Source organism: Sebastes umbrosus, chromosome 12 (assembly GCF_015220745.1).
Source record: "Sebastes umbrosus isolate fSebUmb1 chromosome 12, fSebUmb1.pri, whole genome shotgun sequence".
Lineage (NCBI taxonomy): Eukaryota > Metazoa > Chordata > Actinopteri > Perciformes > Sebastidae > Sebastes > Sebastes umbrosus.
In genome coordinates this window covers 26,689,572-26,708,298 of record NC_051280.1, presented here as the reverse complement: position 1 = coordinate 26,708,298, position 18,727 = coordinate 26,689,572, and the positions used below count along the sequence as shown (strand labels likewise).

The following is an 18,727-nucleotide window of genomic DNA, read 5'->3' as shown; positions in this document are numbered from 1 at the left end:
GTGTTTGTCTGCCTGAATGCAGGGGCTCCCACTACCATGATAACAAGTACATCGTGGTAGTGACTGATGGCCACCCTATTACTGGTTACAAAGAGCCGTGTGGAGGCGTGCAGGAGGCTGCTAATGAAGCCAAACAACATGGAGTCAAAGTGTTCGCTGTCGCCATCTCACCTGACCAGGAGGTAAACACACACACACGTTTGTACTTGTATACGGGTGAGGACCCTCATTAGCATAATTCCCCAGTCCCTAACCCAAACTTTAATCACCGCAACTAAATGCGTAACCCCAATCCTTAACCCCAAACATATAAAAATAAAGGTAAAGAGCCCTGAAAATCCGTTTTCCTAGTCAGCTTCTTAACACAAGTAATGGTGTCCTGCATGAACACACTGCTTTCACACAGAACACCTTTAACCTTAAACTATTTCAAACCGTAACCCTAAAACCGAGTCTTAACCTTCAAACAGACCGGCCGTGTTGTCAAGGGAAATGAAGTGGGTTGAAGGTAAGGTAAAGTGAAGTAAAGTAAAATTAGTTGAAAGTGAAGTGGGTTGAAAGTGAAGTGAAGTAAAGTAAAATTAGTTGAAAGTGAAGTAAAGAGAAGTGGGTTGAAAGTTAAGTAAGTTGAAGTGGGTTGAAAGTGAAGTAAAGTAAAGTGAGTTGAAAGTTAAGTAAAGTAAAGTGGGTTGAAGGTGAAGTAAATTAAAGTAAGTTGTGAAGTGGGTCGAAAGTGAAGTAAAGTAAAGTGAGTTGAAAGTTAAGTAAAGTGAAGTGGGTTGAAGGTGAAGTAAATTAAAGTAAGTTGTGAAGTGGGTCGAAAGTGAAGTAAAGTGAAGTGGGTTGAAAGTTAAGTAAGTTGAAGTGGGTTGAAATTGAAGTAAAGTAAAGTGAGTTGAAAGTTAAGTAAAGTGAAGTGGGTTGAAAGTGAAGTAAAGTAAAGTGAGTTGAAAGTTAAGTAAATTGAAGTGGGTTGAAAGTGAAGTAAAGTAAAGTGAGTTGAAAGTAAAGCGAGTTGAAGTGGGTTGAAAGTGAAGTAAAGTAAAGTGAGTTGAAGTGGGTTGAAAGTGAAGTAAAGTAAAGTGAGTTGAAAGTTAAGTAAATTAAAGTGGGTTGAAAGTGAAGTAAAGTGAGTTGAAAGTTAAGTGAAGTAAAGTGAGTTGAAAGTTAAGTAAATTGAAGTGGGTTGAAAGTGAAGTAAAGTTAGTTGAAAGTTAAGTGAAGTAAAGTAAAATGAGTTGAAAGTGAAGTGGGTTGAAAGTGAAGTAAATTAAAGTAAGTTGTAAAGTGAAATGGGTTGGAAAGTGAAGTAAAGTGAGTTGAAAGTTAAGTAAGTTGAAGTGGGTTGAAAGTAAAGTAAAGTTAGTTGAAAGTAAAGTGAAGTGGGTTGAAAGTGAAATAAAGTAAAGTGAGTTTAAAGTGAAGTGGGTTGAAAGTGAAGTAAAGTAAAGTGAGTTGAAAGTTAAGTAAGTTGAAGTGGGTTGAAAGTGAAGTACAGTGAGTTGAAAGTAAAGTGAAGTGGGTTGAAAGTGAAGTAAAGTAAAATAAAGTGAGTTGAAGGTAAGGTGAAGTGAAGTAGGTTGAAAGTAAAGTGAAGTTGACTGAAGGCAAACTAATGTAAATTAAAATGACTTGAAGGTAAAGTAAAATAAAGTTAGTTGACGGTAAAGGTAAAGAAAAGTAAAATAAAATGAGTTGAAAGTAAAGTGAAGTGAAGGTAGAGTAAATTTACCAACATTTCCTAAATGTCATTTCTCTCAAGGTCTAAACTAAAAAGTGGTTCTCACAAAGATAGACAGGACAGATAGACAGCAGTAGGACTAGCGACAACATTGACAGAAGCTAATTACGATACTATAAACAAAAAAAAAAACAATGTCACAGAAATAATCTTTTGGAGCTCAGTCATGCTGTCGCATATCGTAAGCTGCTACTTTCAGGTCTTGTGATGATGATGTTTGTATCTTGTCTCTCATCAGGACACCAGGTTGTCAGTCATCGCCACAGACCCGCGCTACAGACAGAACTTCACTGCTGCAGACGATACCAGAAGCACCAAGATGGGAACCATTCGAACCATCATTGACATGATCGTATGTATCCCATCTCTCCTCTCCTCTCCTCTCTTCTCCTCTCCTCTCCTCTCCTCTCTTCTCTTCTCATCTCCCTCCATCTCATCTCATCTCATCCCTCCATCTCATCTCCTCTCATCTCCTCTCATCTCATCTCATCTCATCTCCTCTCATCTCATCTCATCTCATCTCATCTCATCTCATCTCATCTCATCTCATCTCTTCTCTTCTCTTCTCTTCTCTTCTCTTCTCTCCTCTCCTCTCTTTTCCTCTCCTCTCCTCTCTTCTCTTCTCTTCTTCTCTCATCTCTCCATCTCATCTCATCTCATCTCATCTCATCTCATCTCATCTCCTCTCTCCTCCCCTCCGCTCCTCTCCTCTCCTCTCCTCTCCTTTCCTCACCTCACCTCACCTCACCTCACCTCTTCTCCTCTCCTCTCCTGTCCTCTCCTTTCCTCTCCTCTCCTCTCCTCTCTTCTCCTCTCCTTTCCTCTCCTCTCCTAGGTATAAGCAGAATTCAACATTTGGATTTTGAACTAACTGTCTATTTTTTTTCCCTTTTTTCCAGACAAATGAGACAAAGGATACGGTAAGACGTTTTTGAAAGGATATTAATACATTTTGTACAATTAATGTGGTAACACATTACACTGCTCTACTGCAGATCTTGTTCTCGTTTAGGGCTGAGCAACGTGGCTAAAAAAGGTCATCAATAACTTTCTTGGCAGTTGGTATCGTGATATTTTTCCTCCCAACAGCAGAATTGTTTGGGACAAGTTTTGCTGATGCAACTTGAATTAAGACAAATTGTTGTATACTGGCTAAACGTCGTGGCTTAAAAATGTTTACAAGCCAAATGACTTTGTGGCTACTAGAGTTGTTAATTTAGTGGAATAAATGTAGTTAGGATGTTTAGATTTAGATTTCTTTCTTTTTCTTAGATTTCTTGTTCTTTCTCAGTATTAAGTCTTGTTATTGCTGGCCTCCTAAACTCTCTCATACTCAGGAAACAAGGAGGGGTCACTCAGGACCGCTACAGGAAGCTGCAATGAGTACATAAAAAGCCAACTGAGATTGCAGTGATATTCACAATCTTGCCTACTTTTGTATCTCCAACAAAATCACTGCAGTTATTTCTTAAATATTGGACATATTGTCCAGCCATGCTGTCATCTTACAGTTAAACTAAGTATCACTTGTGATCAGACCAGAAAACACAGTGTCATGCCATGTCTCCTTCTTAGATTTATCAAGAATAGCCCAAACTCTTCTTCATATATGGAGACATAGAGACACATAATCTCTCTTTTCTTTTTTCCCCCCACAGTGTTGCTCTTTCGACTGCAATGTAAGTATGCCATTTATTATTGTAATGCCAACATAAATTCTTCTCCGGCTGTGTTTTTTTGAACGGTTGTTTCACTTTTTGTGTTTTATTGTTTTGTCTGCAGGCTCCAGGAGGGCCTGAGGGACCAAAAGGAGACCCTGGCTTTAAGGTGTGATGATATAATATGAAAACAACCAATGCACCCAATGCATTCAGTTGCACTAGAGATGGTTGTCAGGAAAATGCACAAATGTACAGAACTTTACATCGTCTCATCTTTTATTTTGTTGCCTCTCTACAGGGAGAAGCGGGTCGACCAGGGATGCCAGGAGAGAAAGGAAATATTGGTGCCGTGGTAGGTGTCTTTCACCGTTGTCCTCCACCATCACCACCAACACCAACACCATCCCCAACATACCAACATGCATGCAAAAGGACAAAACAATCATCACATCTATTTGGATTTGTCATGCAGGCTTAATGGACGTGTCATTCAGATGATCTAATATTTCTATCTCTATGTTACAGGGCAACGTTGGAGATCCTGGTCCTGTTGGTTACACTGGAATGAAGGTAGAGTGAAACAATGCTGGGAACAGGAACAGAGTCTTTAAGTGACATATGTAATGGGTTACATCTTATTCTGTGTTCAGCCCAAGAGCAAAGCGAATTTTCGCCTCGCTTTACTCGCGTGAGTTTGACCGCCGGTAACTTTTGTGTTCATTAGCGCTCGACATGCCGGAGAGAAGAAGCTTGTCTCCATAGCTACCAACAACTTTTCTTTCCGCCATCAACCATGGAAGAAATAATCACTGTTGCTGCTTTGCACATGTTGTGTACAAATCCCAGATATGTCAGAAAACCAAACGCCGTCTCGTGTGGGTTCATAACATAACCCGGCGGCGAGCTGTATTCACATACAGTACCATTGCACTGTATCTAGCAAGCCACACGTCGCTACTGCGGTACGAAGCCAACATAAACAGATTGTGCTGTGATTTATTGCAATAAACGGATCAAAACTATGCCGAAATATAATGATGCCATAATGATGCCGATTTGTAAAAAGTCTGAATTCATGCTTTGTCAGGTCCGCAAGACGACAAGCAAACAACTTTTAAATTGCTTGTTTTCTGAATGGAGTTCAGATCAGTCAGTGCCAGGCTATGCAGCTGCTCCATAAACTCTCAAGATTAAGTCATTTAGGCATAAATACGTCAATCTGTGGTTTATACACATACATTTATACACAGAGTCACCGGTCTCTGTACAGATATGATGTACTATCGTAGCTCTGAATGCCCACAGACAGATACAATATTTTTTTCCTCTATTTCTGATTCAGCAACGTCAGGATGTCAGCGACGACAGGAGGAGAATCTCAATGCTGATAAGCTTTCGCGTCACAGCGTTGCGTCAATTTCTCGCTCGAGTTGAAATATTTCAGCTCCTGTGGATACGCAAATGACGTGTTCGCGTTGCGCCATTCGCAGTCGCCCGGTGCAAATTTGCGTCTCTTCGTCTCTTTTCATTGACTTTGTATGTAAGCGTGCAGCACAAAAAGTTTGCTTCGCTCTTGGTGTGAACTCACCATTATAGGCACGTATTATAGGCCACTGTTTTCCAGTGTTTTACATAAAGGTTTTGTCTGCAGCCATTTCCGTGTGATGGCCCTTATCCACCTTTTTAGCTTCAAAGAAATGTTTATTACCCAGAAAAAAAACAGGAAGTTTGTTGGAGGAAACATTCGCAAACGTAAGCCTGAATGTATTTGTAATGTATTTCTTTTTGCTGCGTGTGATGATGATTATTCTGACGTGTGTATTTCTGTTTCCAGGGAGACCGTGGTGGCAGAGGAGGAAAGGTACTATCAGAACACAAAAACACAAAAAGTATACTTAAACAAGATGTTCGAGGGTTGCTGTACTGTATAATCCATGGCTGACTCACGCTGTGTGTGTTTTCTGCAGGGTGAAAGAGGACACAAAGGCTTCAAGGTGAGCTCTTCCTCCATAGGGTTGCTCTCCTGTCTGTGACTGCTCTGAAAGTTAATGGTTAAATTATTCTTCTATCACTTTTATTCTCTTCCACTAAATCTTCTTTATCTCTCGCTACATCCCAGGGAGACAAAGGTCTAAGGGGAAATGATGGAACCGATGGACGCAAGGTGAGTTATAGACCCGAACATCCAAACAATATAAGCACTGGTTATCTGGCTGTCTTTCTTTTGTTGATCTTATAAAGTTGTTTGAAGATATGTTTCTCTGGTTTTCCTCATTAGGGTGAAGCTGGTTTCTCTGGTCTTTCCGGCTGTAAAGGATCTCCTGGATCAGACGTGAGTCGTACATCTCGTAATCCCACTGCTACGGTCTTGCATTTCGGCCTAGTTGCGCTAATGTCACACATTGCAGACCGTTTGAATCCCAACCAGATGGGAACCAATCACTGAATCAAGACACTGACATCAGGTTTAACGACTGCAAATACACAGATGTGTAGGTGTTAGGACACACACTCTGTGAGTCTTTCTAGTTTGGTGTCTCTCTTGAACAGACACACACACTCAGCCATTTCCCTTTCTGCCTGAGGCTCAGACACATTGTTTACAGATTAGCCATTAGCCACAGTTGCATGTTTAGGAATACCTCCCTCGGTGCAGCCCTGACCAGCATCGCGCCTTGCTGCAGGCGGACTGAAGCCGTTGGCTCTTAATCACTGCCGCGTTTACATTCTCTGCTGTCAGATTGTTTAAATGAAGCCGTATAGTCATACTGTGAACAAGCACACACGCATACGTGTGCGTACGTGCACGGCGGGCCTCCGAGATTGAGTGTTGTGGCTTCAGCTGCTTGTGATCATGTACTGAGAGACTGTGTTTTCTGCTTCCAGGGCCTGCAGGGAGAGCCTGGACCAAAGGGAGACCCTGGTCCTTATGGACTGAAAGGAGGAAAAGTAAGATATATGAAAGAAATATAAACCTGTGCTCTTGAAGATTTCAAAAAGCCTTTTCGTTGGTCTGTTATAAGACATCGTATGCTTGTTTCAGGGAGATCCTGGAAGAGACGGCGAACCAGGAAGGCCTGGAAACTATGGCCCGCTGGGTCCTCCGGTAAATCAGTGCGAAGAGAATGAATACAAGAGACAGATCTGTACGAAGCAAGAAATATGATAATACATGTGTGAATATCTGTGTCATGACAGGGTGATCAGGGCCCTCTCGGAAGCAACGGGGACAAAGGAGAGCGCGGTGATGATGTAAGCGATGAAGCTGCCGACAACGCCAAGAAACATCAACTTTGTGATCTCTGATGGCTCGTCTAACATCCTGTTATGTGTGTGTGTGTGTTTCAGGGCGCACCTGGAGGGGATGGGAAACGCGGCGAGGGAGTAAATATAAGATTAACATTGACTTTAAATGAGTGTGTTTGTGTTCGTGACAGCCGCCAAAATATGAGTTGACATCTTTGAAATCTCTTGTAGGGAATAATTGGAGAGAAGGGAGAGCAAGGATCTCGTGGGAACAGGGGTCCCAGAGGAGATGCGGTAAGTGATGATAAGGATGATGATGATGAGTAGGGATGAAGATTAGACCTTCCTCCTTAGAAATTCATGGGAAATGCTGTTTGGCAGATGTATTGAGTCAACTTTAACCACACTGGTCTTAATGGAATGGTGTTTTTATAAAGTAATTCCCCATGTACTCCTACTGATCTAACTTTGTTTAAAACTTGGCTCTGTCTGCTTCTCTTGTCTATTATTACTGTCTTGAATGCCTATAGCTTTTTACATTTGTTCTTTTCCTTACCAGGGGGAGCCAGGACCCCGTGGAGACCAGGGGAGGGAGGGCACAGCTGGCCCCAACGGAGACCCTGTAAGACACACTCAAATATAATCACACACACATTTACATAGACACACAGGAGCTACAGTACCACTGTTCATTAGCCTGTTGTTTAGAGGTTCAGGAGGCGGCACAGTCCCAAGTACGAACCACCCACTTTTCCCTCTGGCAGCATCCTCTTTTTTCCAGTCGGAGAGGAGAACTTGTGCCTGAGTGCGCGTATGCTTCCTAGCGTACGTGCATGTGCATGTGCATTCATATTTCATGTTGAGGGGGGGAGTACATTGGGCAGAAGCTTAAACAGAGGCGAACCTGGCTGCCTCTCCCCTCTCTCGTTCTCAGTTTCTACTCCTCCTGGGAACATCTACACTCAGTCTTTCCCCTCTGACTCAGTTCTTCTCTCCGTCGGCTCGAGCCAAAGCCTCAGTATGGTTTTCTTTATAAGGCACCAGGCAGTGTAATAATAATAATACGTTACAAGCATTAGTTGTGGTAACCTCCGTGATGTCAGAACTTTCAATGGCTCTTTTGTGCTTTCTGCTAGGCCTCCTCTCCTCATCAGAGCTGAATGAATAGCAAAGGACTGAATAGTACAGAAAACATGGAATAACTGACATGTAGGGCCTACCTCATACACTCAGGAAAAAACGGTATCCTCACATACAGTAATGTGCTGGACATCATTTGCACTCATTAAATGAGCCATAGTACACTGTATTAAATGTGTACAGCACTTAATTGAAATAAACTTGAAATTAAAGAAGCACTCTGATATTTATGCAAATAGCTTATTCTGACTTATTGGTGAGCTGGCCCACTGTTGTGATTGGTCAACCCAACCAAACTCTTCGGACTCTGCTCCGGCTCCGCTCTAACCAGCTTTGTTTGAGGGCGTGCCAAACTAGTTGCTAGGCAGGTATTATGCAAATGTGTGACTTGGTGACATCACCACGTTACGGAAGATAAGGCGAGGCTTAAAGCGAGGCATTTCAGGCAGCTCATGAGCATTGTTACTGTGGGGACTTTGGACTTTGTAACTTTGCAGACCTTTTACGTGCACAAAAACACTATATAACACACTAAAGGAAAGGGAAAACGCATAAAAGCACAATAGGTCCTCTTTAATTTCAGATGAGTCAAATGAGAATTCAACTCTGTGCATCCAGTACATAGATAGGTCCGGTTTTGATTCAGCCCAGCTTAGCAGACACTGGAAACGGGCAAACAGTTAGCCTTGAACAAACGTTAAAAAAATTGGCCTCCAGGAACTCTAAAACTTTCCTATTTACATATTCAAGTGATTTGTTCCATTTCAACAGTGTGACTTCACTGTTAGGACAGGACTGAGGCGCTGCATGCAGCAGCTGGACCCAGCTGTTGTTCGCCAGGAAATAGCTCCAGTCCAAAAGCTAAATCCTTTTATTAACTACAACGCCTTGTTTTTCATTCCTATAAATTATGCGTCAAATGCACAGGATACAATGTGTAAATCAGGCAGCTTTGAAAGTTTGGAAGGAGTACTTTTTTCACTTTTGTCAGAGCTCACTTCAACACGTAACTGTTTTCCAATGCGTCCAGTCTTGTCTTTGTGCCAAGCTAGGTTGACCATGTCTCAATCTCAGCCATGAATGCACAGAGATGACCTTAGCATCGATCTTTTTACCTGATTCCAAACAAGTGTTTCACCTAAAATGTTGCAATGTTGCGTCAACATGTTAAAAACTATGTGAAACTTCAACTTCAAAACAGGCTAATGGGAGGCTAACGATGCTAGTAGCAGATCTGTGGACAATTAACTCATTGAATTGACCACAAATTGACAAGCTGTGATCTTATTCTGATTAGGATGTGACACTTGAGCTAAAAAAAAAAAATCCATACATAAAAATAATCACTTCTGTAGAATTTCAGATTAATCTAGTTGACAGATTACCAAATCAGCTAGCAACTAATGCTTCAATTTACTGTTGCAAGGATGCTGCCGTGTTGCCAGATCTTAGTACAATGCTATTATAATCAATAGAAATGATGGCCAAATCAATGGAAATGAGAAGTTATGATATTTTAATTGAAAGAATGTGTCTTTAATGAATCACCTAACAGAGACTGTAAATCTTGTTTTTGCTGACCTCCAGTGGTTTAACTCCTCACCTTGCTGCAGTGATGTACAGGTGTACTCCAGGACACTGTGACATCACTGCTGGGTGTGGTTACTGGTCTGTTGCCTTGCAACTGTCAACCAGAGAGGGCAGTAAAAAACAGATTTCCAGCCTCGTATTTAAGGGGAACTACGCCCATTTTCAAAATTCATACATGCAACAACATACATACTCAAAAACTAGAGTGCTAAAACTCAAACTTGTGATGTCATCGGGTACAAAGCCTGGAGCTGCTCCATAGACAATGAATGGGAGACTGATTTTAGTCTGGTTTTTGGATTTGGGAGAACATTGATCATGTTTACTAATATTTTTGGACTGTCTCAGACCATAGGAATAACATGTATGAATTTTGAAAATGGGTGTAGTTCCCCTTTAAGTAACTCGTAAGTTTGAGACAGTTCCGGCTAGCTTCTGTTTCACTTGCCGTCCAATTTTAATACTTTGCCTATGCCAAAGACTCATGGGAGCCGTAGTTGTGAATGATAACTATAACCATTGTCATATCTTTATTTATTTTTTTTAAAAACATGGTGTTAAAAAGTTAGTTCAGAATATGAACAGAACATAATCAATGAAAAAGTCTTAAAAGATGTCCCGAACATGCGACGGGACTTTGTGTTTGTAGGTTGTGTTGGTTCAAAATGGTGTCAAAGCACGTTGCCAGTTTTTTTCAGTGTGCTTTATGTGGTTGTTTTTGTTGGAGAAAGTGTTTTAACTGTCTCATTAACGGTGTTGTTGTTTTCCAGGGCGAGCCTGGCAAGGCCGGGTCTCCTGGCTACAGGGGAGATGAAGGCTCACCTGGACCTGAAGTGAGTCCAACAGGACGTACACACACACACACACGCACACATGGATCACTGATAAGCGTACATTACGCTTAAAGGCACTGAAAACACATTTACTCATTCAGCTTCTTACTGTTAGTGACGCGATCCCACTTGAACACATGTTAGAACAGTGATGTCATCTGACCTCTTCTCCTCGTTTCAAGTGGGCGTGGCTCAGTTGGAAAAAAGGTGATGTCACATACGTCTGTGCACCAATCAGGATTTAGCGACGTTTGAATCAGAATCTGATGACAGTTGGTGGGTTGTGAGGTCACTGTTAATTAAATCTGATCAAACAATGCCCCCAATGAATTTTATATGTTACAGATAACTAAGCTTAAGAGATTTTGAGTGTTTAACTCATAAGAAGTAATAGAAGAAGATGTTTTTTAAACAATGATTGGTGCTTATTAAGTCATTAATGTTATAGAGAAATACTGACGATTTGAAGCTGCTTTTTCAGGGGCTTTAAGATTTGAAATCCTAAACCGGAGGAGCTCCAACGCCATTGATTTAAATCCAAAATCCATAAAAATGTGCAGTTTACTGTATGAACTGCAAAAAATAGCCATAAATCATGTATATTACACACATTGTCACACGATCCAGGCGATCGGCCAACGACAACCTGTAACAGATTGCATTAAATGATTGTTACGTAAACCCTTCAAGCCATTCTGCTACAGTACATGTCGATTGTTTTGTTCACACACACACAATGTCTTGGCAACATCCAAATGTTTTCAACAAACACACGGCACGTCACATTTCACATGTTTCTAATCTTATCAATCCTTTCATCACCAAGGGAAAAAAAGGACCGAGAGGAATCAAAGGAGCTCCGGGAGACAGAGGCCAGATGGGGGAGAGGGTGAGTGTGGGAGACAGATGTGTGGGAGACAGATGTGTTTTATCCATCATATTCGCTGCCAAGAGGTTTCTGTGTGTATGCGGCTGGATCTGTAAGAGTATCTCTTTCTTAATTTCAGGGAGGAGATGGTGCTCCAGGAAATGGCACTGCAGGTTGTCCTGGTTTCCAGGTGAGTGTTAATAGTTACTGCATGTCATGTGTGACACACTGTCCTCCATGGACATTTTGTAGATTCTGAACATTTCTGTCTTTTTTGTTAGGGTTATCCCGGGCCCCGCGGAGACGCTGGTGAACCGGTAAGTTGTCTTTCAAATTTCTATTTTAACTTTCACTTTAATTAGAATTCAGTTGTTGGGCAGACATGTGTTCACAACAGATATATTCTTTAGGAATATGAGCTAAGCTCTACATTTACATGTCTACACTGAATATGAGCGTCCATGTTTGAAGTTCACTGCCAACGGTGTGAAATTGTCATGCTCACTTGACCTCTGACATTTTGCTGCGTTACCTTCAGGGTGGCAGGGGAACCCCTGGACCCAAAGGAGACGATGGAGACGCCGGAGAACCAGGCACAGATGTGAGTGTCCGCCTCTGACTTCTCTCCTCTTTGCAGTTGCTCCTCGCTCTTGATCTCATTTTTTATCTTTCCTAAATCCCTTCTTGGCAGAGAGTGCTGACAGGATGTGAGTCACGTGTCTCGTTTTATTGGCGCATAATACATATTTCTTTTTTATTGGTCTTTTTTAACGCTTAGAATAATACATAATAAGTCTTTCATTTTGTTTTTCTGCTTTAGCCCCTCACATATTTTACTCTTATTTTGCTAAGTCCAGCCATCTCGCTCTCACACTCTCCTTCTGTTCTGCAGCTGGAAATGCTTTCTTAAGTAGATCTGAACACATTTTTTGTGTGTGTGTGTGTGTGTGTGTGTGTGCGTGTGTGCGTGTGTGCGTGTGTGTGTGTGTGTGCGTGTGTGTCTTTGGGGAAGAGGGCTTTGAGCAGATGCAGCTGTGTATATGTCGTTGTCAAGGATACCAGGAAATGAGCAGAAACGATGAAGGGACAGCATCATTTTGTTGGTGTGTGTGTGTGTGTGAGCGAGTGTGCATAGCAACCGTACATGTGTGTGATCACCCGTTTCCATATAGTGTGCCCGTTTTAACACTTTAACCCCGAGTTTAAGTTGTTCACGTTTACATTAAAATAATTGCATTTCCAAGGTTCATGATTCACGGCATAAACACACGTTTGTAATTTCTCTCATCCGAACATCAGCGCACCCTGACCCTCTTTTCTTCGAGAGGAGTCACACGTTGTAAACTTTGGATTTACTGTGTCAGTTCAGTTTACCATTCATCAGGAACTTGTGGTTCTCTAGCACAGAGCAGGATTAGATGTGTGCTCTCAATGTGAGTATAATTCACCCAGTCTTTCCAGTGTTTACCTTTTCCTTATTGTGCTTGTCCTTGAGTAGTGACAGCAGCATACAGGAAACATCTCATAACCTCTCTAACTGATTCTACAGATATGTTTAAAGGACCGTAAACCTCAGCTTGATTGTAAAGTGCCATATCACCAACTTACATTTCCCAAAATCTTCTTGATTTCAAACTTGCTAGTGCGACTTGAAGTTTGTTTTGCTCCATTGACTTTATCTAGACTGCTCCCCTTACGGAAATATAAATAATCAACACCACGCCCAAATTAGTCTATAAACTCTCGGTGAGCTTTGGAAAATGGTTGTCAGGAATGTAAAGTAGATGGGAAAAAACATACACAATCACCCATATGGTCCTCTTATGCAGAGGTTCTCAATCTTTTTTCAGCCACGGACCCCTTACAAGATAGAAAATGTACCAGGAACCCCCTCATGTATGTCCCTTGGTATAATTTGACGTAGTCTATTATATTTTACACTTCTACAGTCTTAGTAATGTGAAAGACCAACACAAGAGAAATGCATTAAAAAGATATTAGACATGTATTAAAGATATTTGTTAGATTAGAACGTAATCTATGAACTATTGTACTGTATCAACCCAGTCGTCAGAAAAAATGTTGACCTTGTACGATTCTGCAAACCACAGGATACGTTGCATGTCGAGGTTTCTGAAACAAAAATACATTTCATGAATATGTTTCATATCAGCCTCATATCACGCTTGCAGAAACGCACAATGCCACATGTTTAATGTTGTGAAACGATTGGTTAGGTTTAGGCAACAAAACTACTTGGTTAAGTTTAGAAAAAAGACCATAGTTTGTGTTAAAATAATTAACGTAATAACGTAACCGCGAATTGTACCAACTGCAGCAACCGTAACAACGTAACTCTTGTAAATAAATAACCGATCATAGCAGACTTTCTTACGTAATGTAACAAACGTTGTTACAGCGTTGTTACAGCGTTGTTACAGCGTTGTTACAGCGTTGCGTAAAACAGCGTTGCGTAAAACAGCGTTGCGTAAAACAGCGTTGCGTAAAACAACGTTGCGTAAAACAACGTTGCGTTAAAAAACGTTGCGTAAAAACAACGTTGCGTGAAACAACGTTGCGTGAAACAACGTCGCGTGAAACAACGTCGCGTGAAACAACGTCGCGTAAAAACAACGTCGCGTAAAAACAACGTCGCGTAAAAACAACGTCGCTTAAAAACAACGTCGCTTAAAAACAACGTTGCGTAAATACAACGATATGAATTGTACCTTTAAAGTTACTACGAGGAACTTTAATTTTGTGTTGATTTTGGCGGTCCCTGTGGACAAAAGCGGTAGTGTTTCCGAGCACCAGAGTCCCTCCTGCCGGAGATCCGACTGCAGGTCGAAGGCAGCAGAGAAGCTGGATCTGGGTCTGTCGGTGGTGGGCTGGTTGCTGGAGTCTGAGCTGAAGGAGTTTCTAGTGAACCTGCATGATTTTGTCTGAATTCTCTAGAATCGGACCCGGTGGCACCGATGACCAGCATTAAGAATAACTGAATAGAAATAGCCTATCTTTTCTCTGATGGTCTTGTTAACTTTTGTAGGTCCTCGTAAAGTTCCTTGTAGTAACTTTGAGACATAATCTTGTTTAATTCATACAACAAATGAAGAGCTGCCGGGAGGTTATCTGCCTGACTTTTTATTTTTGCCTGAAGCAGTGACCCCTAGAGCCAGGCTAACTGTTTCCCCCTGTTTCCAGGCTTTATGCTAAACTAAGCTAACTTGGCAATACATGAGATTGGTATCAATCTTCTCATCTAACTCTTGGCATAAAAGCGAACGAGCGCATATCCCAAATGCCTTTAACAAAATATCTCTAATCTTCCCCCTGCTGCTGTTCCATTGTTCAGTCCATGACCATGTCCTTTATAAAAATACATAATAAGATCATCTCATTGGAAAAAAAAAAACCTGAATCCATTAAACTTCACTTATCCCTAGAGGCATTCATCCAACTCTTATTTTCTCTATTAACAGTCGGTTATATCCGTTTCTCTGAACAATCACTTGTTTGTTTCCACGAGTTTTACACTCGCTGTTTTGGACAGTACAACGGAAGAAACAGTTACCAGTTTGACTTGAAATCATGAGACACCAAACTGGCCAACAACATATTCAGAGAGCCTAATGCCACTGGTTTCATTGGGATTTTTGAGCGACAGGACTTTAAATTGTTTAAATATTTTCACACTGTGCAGGCATGTACTTTGTTGCCTGCACTTTCCCTGGCCAGAGGGCTCGGGGGTACACACAGAAGTGTGTCAGAGAAAATAAAGGTGGAGACGGATCTTTTGACTTGTTCACCTTTTTAACTTGTTAGCTAACGCACTGTGGAATGATAATATACACGATATATTTGTCAAGGTACAACAAACGGTCACATCTGGCTGTGTGTCGTCAAATCTGAGTCAGGGTCAGGACGTGTGTGTAACTGTGGATGATATGGCCCATGTTCTTTGCATCAGAGTGTTTGAAGTTGAGAGCGTGTAGTAATAGGAAACGTGTGTGTGTATATACAGGTGTGTGCGTGTGTGTGTGTGTCTGTACTTATTCAAGGCTGACAGCAACTATGCGTGTGTGTGTGTGTGTGTGTGTGTGAGTTAAAAGCCAGGTGGTTGGCATTACCTTCGCTCTCTGTCTCTCTTTCTCTTTCATATCTGTCCACTGTAGGTCGGTGGTTGTATAGCAGCGGTGCATATCTGCTAGTTTGAGTCGGCTTCCAGCTCCGATCAAAAAGTAAAATGAATTAATTGGGATGATTTGTGCATTTCATTTCTGTCCGGCACGTTGAGTTACAAATAACGTATTTATGTAACTATCAATCAAAACGTATTTGGAGCAGAGAGGAGAGAAACTGTGTAGACAAAACTTTTCAAAACCTTCTCAGTTTTTTTTTGCTGAAGAGAAATACATACAGCTCTTTCTAAAAAATGAGCTTGTTAAAGAGTTCAATATTGTACGTGAGTAAATACGTTCTTTAAAACATCTGCTACCCTTGAATCTGCACATGTGTTTGCAGGACATTTTGAAAGCTGTTTCATAACTCCATTATGCGCGGTATCCGCTCTCAATTTTGCATCAATTTGAAATTCTCTGCAGCTGTCTGCCGACTTCCTCAAACCAAGATGTCCACATTTCTCTAAAGCTACTAAATGCGAGATTTGGAGCATATCTATTGCCTCCGCACGGCTCTCAACATGGCGACGGCTGAGCCAGTGGCTCGCAGCTAACGGTGCTAACAACCGCAACAATGCTGACAGAGCTGACAGTGTTAACCTGGGGGCGGGGGGGCTGGAGGGTGGGTGCTACGCTTTCGTGATGACGCCTTGCCAGTAGGGCACGCTCACATGCACGAACATACACTAAAAGGTACGTGCTGTCGGCCCGGCTTCATCCTCTGCTCAGGTAGACATTACTCCTCTATATCTTTACATAGACAATTATATATATACTATATTAATGCTCTGGATATCGCATAGAGAACCTTTATAGTGTGTAACAGTGTCTGTAGGAAGATGGAACTTGATTTTCAGTGTTTAAGCTCTTTATTCTCCACACATCAGTGTAATCTCACAGCGATCAGCTGTGGGTCAGAGAGCAGCAGCTGCAGTGGCTTCGGCTACTCTCTCTGTCCCTGCAGCCTTGCTGGTGTGGCAGATAAGTGAGCCAGACAGGACCAGACCTGGCCTCAATTAAGATTTGAACTGGATTCAGAGGCTTTTCTCAGACTGACTCTACTCTTTGAAACTGTTCCGATGTGTTCATTCCATTTTCTAAAAAGCGCTACGTCTTGTGACATATATTGTAGACCTTTTTGACATTTCAGATAAGCCTAAATGAAATACAGTCAAATATTGGCTGAACTTTTTAGTTAAAGGCCCTGCACACCCACAAGGTTTTCACATGTTCAGCAAAAATTTTGATCTGCAAAGTAACTTTGTAACTGCAGCCACCAGATAAATGCAAAAGTGCTAAATTAACGTTCCTGGACGGGTGAACTGGGGACTACCATCAACGAATATCTGTTGTGCTCTTGCAGCTGGTACGAGGCACAAATCTTGTCAGTTAACGGTTAATAATCGGTTAATGAGGGTCGGTTATCGGTTAAGAAAATCTTTCAAAATGAGCATCCCTATTCCAAAACATGTACTATATCACAATATATTGCTATCGTGATACAAAATTATATTTTCTGTGATAGAATAATTTAACTATATCATCCAACCCCCTGAACACGCACTGTAATCTATAAAACACTTTCTCTCATTGTCACATTCTTTCCAGTGGCGGTATCTCAAGACTCCATTTAAGGACCATTACTTTTCTCACTGTGTTATGCCCCTATCTGGTCACATCCGCCATGAATTTCATGTAAATTTCCGTTTTTATGCTGATGACACCCGGATTTACATTGCTATCCCACCAGGTGGTCCAGATTATTTCTCCAAACTGAGTGTTGTTAAACCACCGTTTAGCTGTTGGAGAACTTCTTTTTCAACACATGAATGACGTCCTCAAGCTTTCATCCTTCTCTGTTATGTCCATTTGTAGTCAGGTGCATAATTTCATTCACGCGTTTGTTATCCAGACTAGACTACTGTGATGTGTTCTTCTCAGACCTTACAAATTGCAGCATTACAAATTCAGTAGCAGCCCAAAATACAGCAGCAAGAATTCTTATCAAAGACAAATCAAAGACACCAAGTCAGTTTTCACTTGAGTGGCTTCCTATGCCTTCCCAGTCAGAAAAAAAACGAATGGCTGCTTAGTACCACCTTTTTTTTGGCAGAACTAAGTATTTATAGCAATAGTCAATCCAGTATTAGACATTTTTTTAATATAATTTTTTAAGCACCAAGCCTTATTCAATGCAAAGGATTGAACAGTACAACAGTACAGTTGTACTGCAGGCTGATCATGGCTAACACTGTCAGTAATGCCGTGAAAAGATTTGAGTTGAGCCCTGGATGTGATGTGTACAGAAACACTCATGTTACTAAAGACGAGAAGAGAAGCAGCACATGCACATAGCTGGCCTGCAGCCATATGAAGACTTCCTAATTGATAAAACATACCTATAGGACACAAAGCTGTCATCATGTCATAAAAGAATTAAATTACGCCCCAGACCGTGACTGATTTTTATAGCAGTACACATTCAACATAGAGACCATATAAAAACATTGTAGTATAACTATAAAGTGTTTCCATCCTTGTAGCACCTTGTACTCTTGTAAAAACAAAGAGAAAGAAACTCATTGCATGTATGGGCCTCTCTCTCAATCTCCTTTAATTTTCTCTTTTCACAGAACACCGACCCAGGACCTGGAGGACCTAAAGGGGCCAAAGGTCACCGAGGACCCGAGGGCAATCCGGTAAGAATACCATGGAGCCCCAGCATGAGCTGACTGTGTGTGTGTGTGTGTGCAAGTTGAGACTCTGGAGGGACTGCTGTCCACACATATAAAGCAGACCCCTCCCTCTAAACCTTTAACCTACTCTGACATTCAAACATAGTTTTGGGGTCATTTTACTGTTTTACTGTTGTAAATACCGTCAAGAGAACATTATGTTAAAGATTGTAGATTTTTTTTTATATCTTTATTCAAGAACGTGATCTTTCAATTTGAGAGCAGTAAAAAAAACAAAAGTACAGGCGCTGGTTTATATATTAACTGTCCTCTTATTCGAAAAGTTGAAAAGAAAGCAAGGGGAAGTACATATAATAAAGCTTTGGAGGGCGGAAGTGGATGCGCCGGGTTAAAGAGTAACCGCCCATCAGGTACGTTCTAGTAGTCAAGTCAATTTTATTTGTATAGCCCAAAATCACAAATTTGCCTCGGGGGGGCTTTACAAAAAACTCCCCACCAAAAAAAAACACGTTTAACAGGGAAAAAAGAAAAAATGGAAGAAACCTCAGGAAGAGCAACAGAGGAGGGATCCCCCTTCCAGGATGGACAGACGTGGAATAGATGTCGTGTGCACAGAGTAACAACGTAATGAAAATACTGCATAGACGATCTATATGACAAAAATGAATACATATAATGTGAACATATATGTGAGAAGGTGGATCCAGGAAGATGTCAAGCAGCTTCCCGGCGTTACCAAACGGATAGAGCCAGAGCAACACGACCTCCTCTCCA

The 18,727-nt window shown here is 41.4% G+C and overlaps 1 protein-coding gene across 1 annotated transcript in view; it reads left to right on the top strand.

The window, feature by feature from the left end:
- col6a1 (collagen, type VI, alpha 1) overlaps positions 1 to 18,727 on the top strand; it is a 31,960-nt gene that overhangs the window by 2,451 nt on the left and 10,782 nt on the right. Inside the window, exons 4-26 of the mRNA XM_037787127.1 lie at positions 23 to 182; positions 1,980 to 2,093; positions 2,641 to 2,661; positions 3,400 to 3,420; positions 3,524 to 3,568; positions 3,701 to 3,754; positions 3,928 to 3,972; positions 5,237 to 5,263; positions 5,370 to 5,396; positions 5,522 to 5,566; positions 5,681 to 5,734; positions 6,289 to 6,351; positions 6,446 to 6,508; positions 6,601 to 6,654; positions 6,751 to 6,786; positions 6,880 to 6,942; positions 7,208 to 7,270; positions 10,149 to 10,211; positions 11,038 to 11,100; positions 11,219 to 11,269; positions 11,361 to 11,396; positions 11,618 to 11,680; positions 17,891 to 17,956. Of these exons, the coding sequence (XP_037643055.1) occupies positions 23 to 182; positions 1,980 to 2,093; positions 2,641 to 2,661; positions 3,400 to 3,420; positions 3,524 to 3,568; positions 3,701 to 3,754; positions 3,928 to 3,972; positions 5,237 to 5,263; positions 5,370 to 5,396; positions 5,522 to 5,566; positions 5,681 to 5,734; positions 6,289 to 6,351; positions 6,446 to 6,508; positions 6,601 to 6,654; positions 6,751 to 6,786; positions 6,880 to 6,942; positions 7,208 to 7,270; positions 10,149 to 10,211; positions 11,038 to 11,100; positions 11,219 to 11,269; positions 11,361 to 11,396; positions 11,618 to 11,680; positions 17,891 to 17,956 (1,297 nt within the window). The remainder of the gene's footprint in view (positions 1 to 22; positions 183 to 1,979; positions 2,094 to 2,640; positions 2,662 to 3,399; positions 3,421 to 3,523; positions 3,569 to 3,700; positions 3,755 to 3,927; positions 3,973 to 5,236; positions 5,264 to 5,369; positions 5,397 to 5,521; positions 5,567 to 5,680; positions 5,735 to 6,288; positions 6,352 to 6,445; positions 6,509 to 6,600; positions 6,655 to 6,750; positions 6,787 to 6,879; positions 6,943 to 7,207; positions 7,271 to 10,148; positions 10,212 to 11,037; positions 11,101 to 11,218; positions 11,270 to 11,360; positions 11,397 to 11,617; positions 11,681 to 17,890; positions 17,957 to 18,727) is intronic.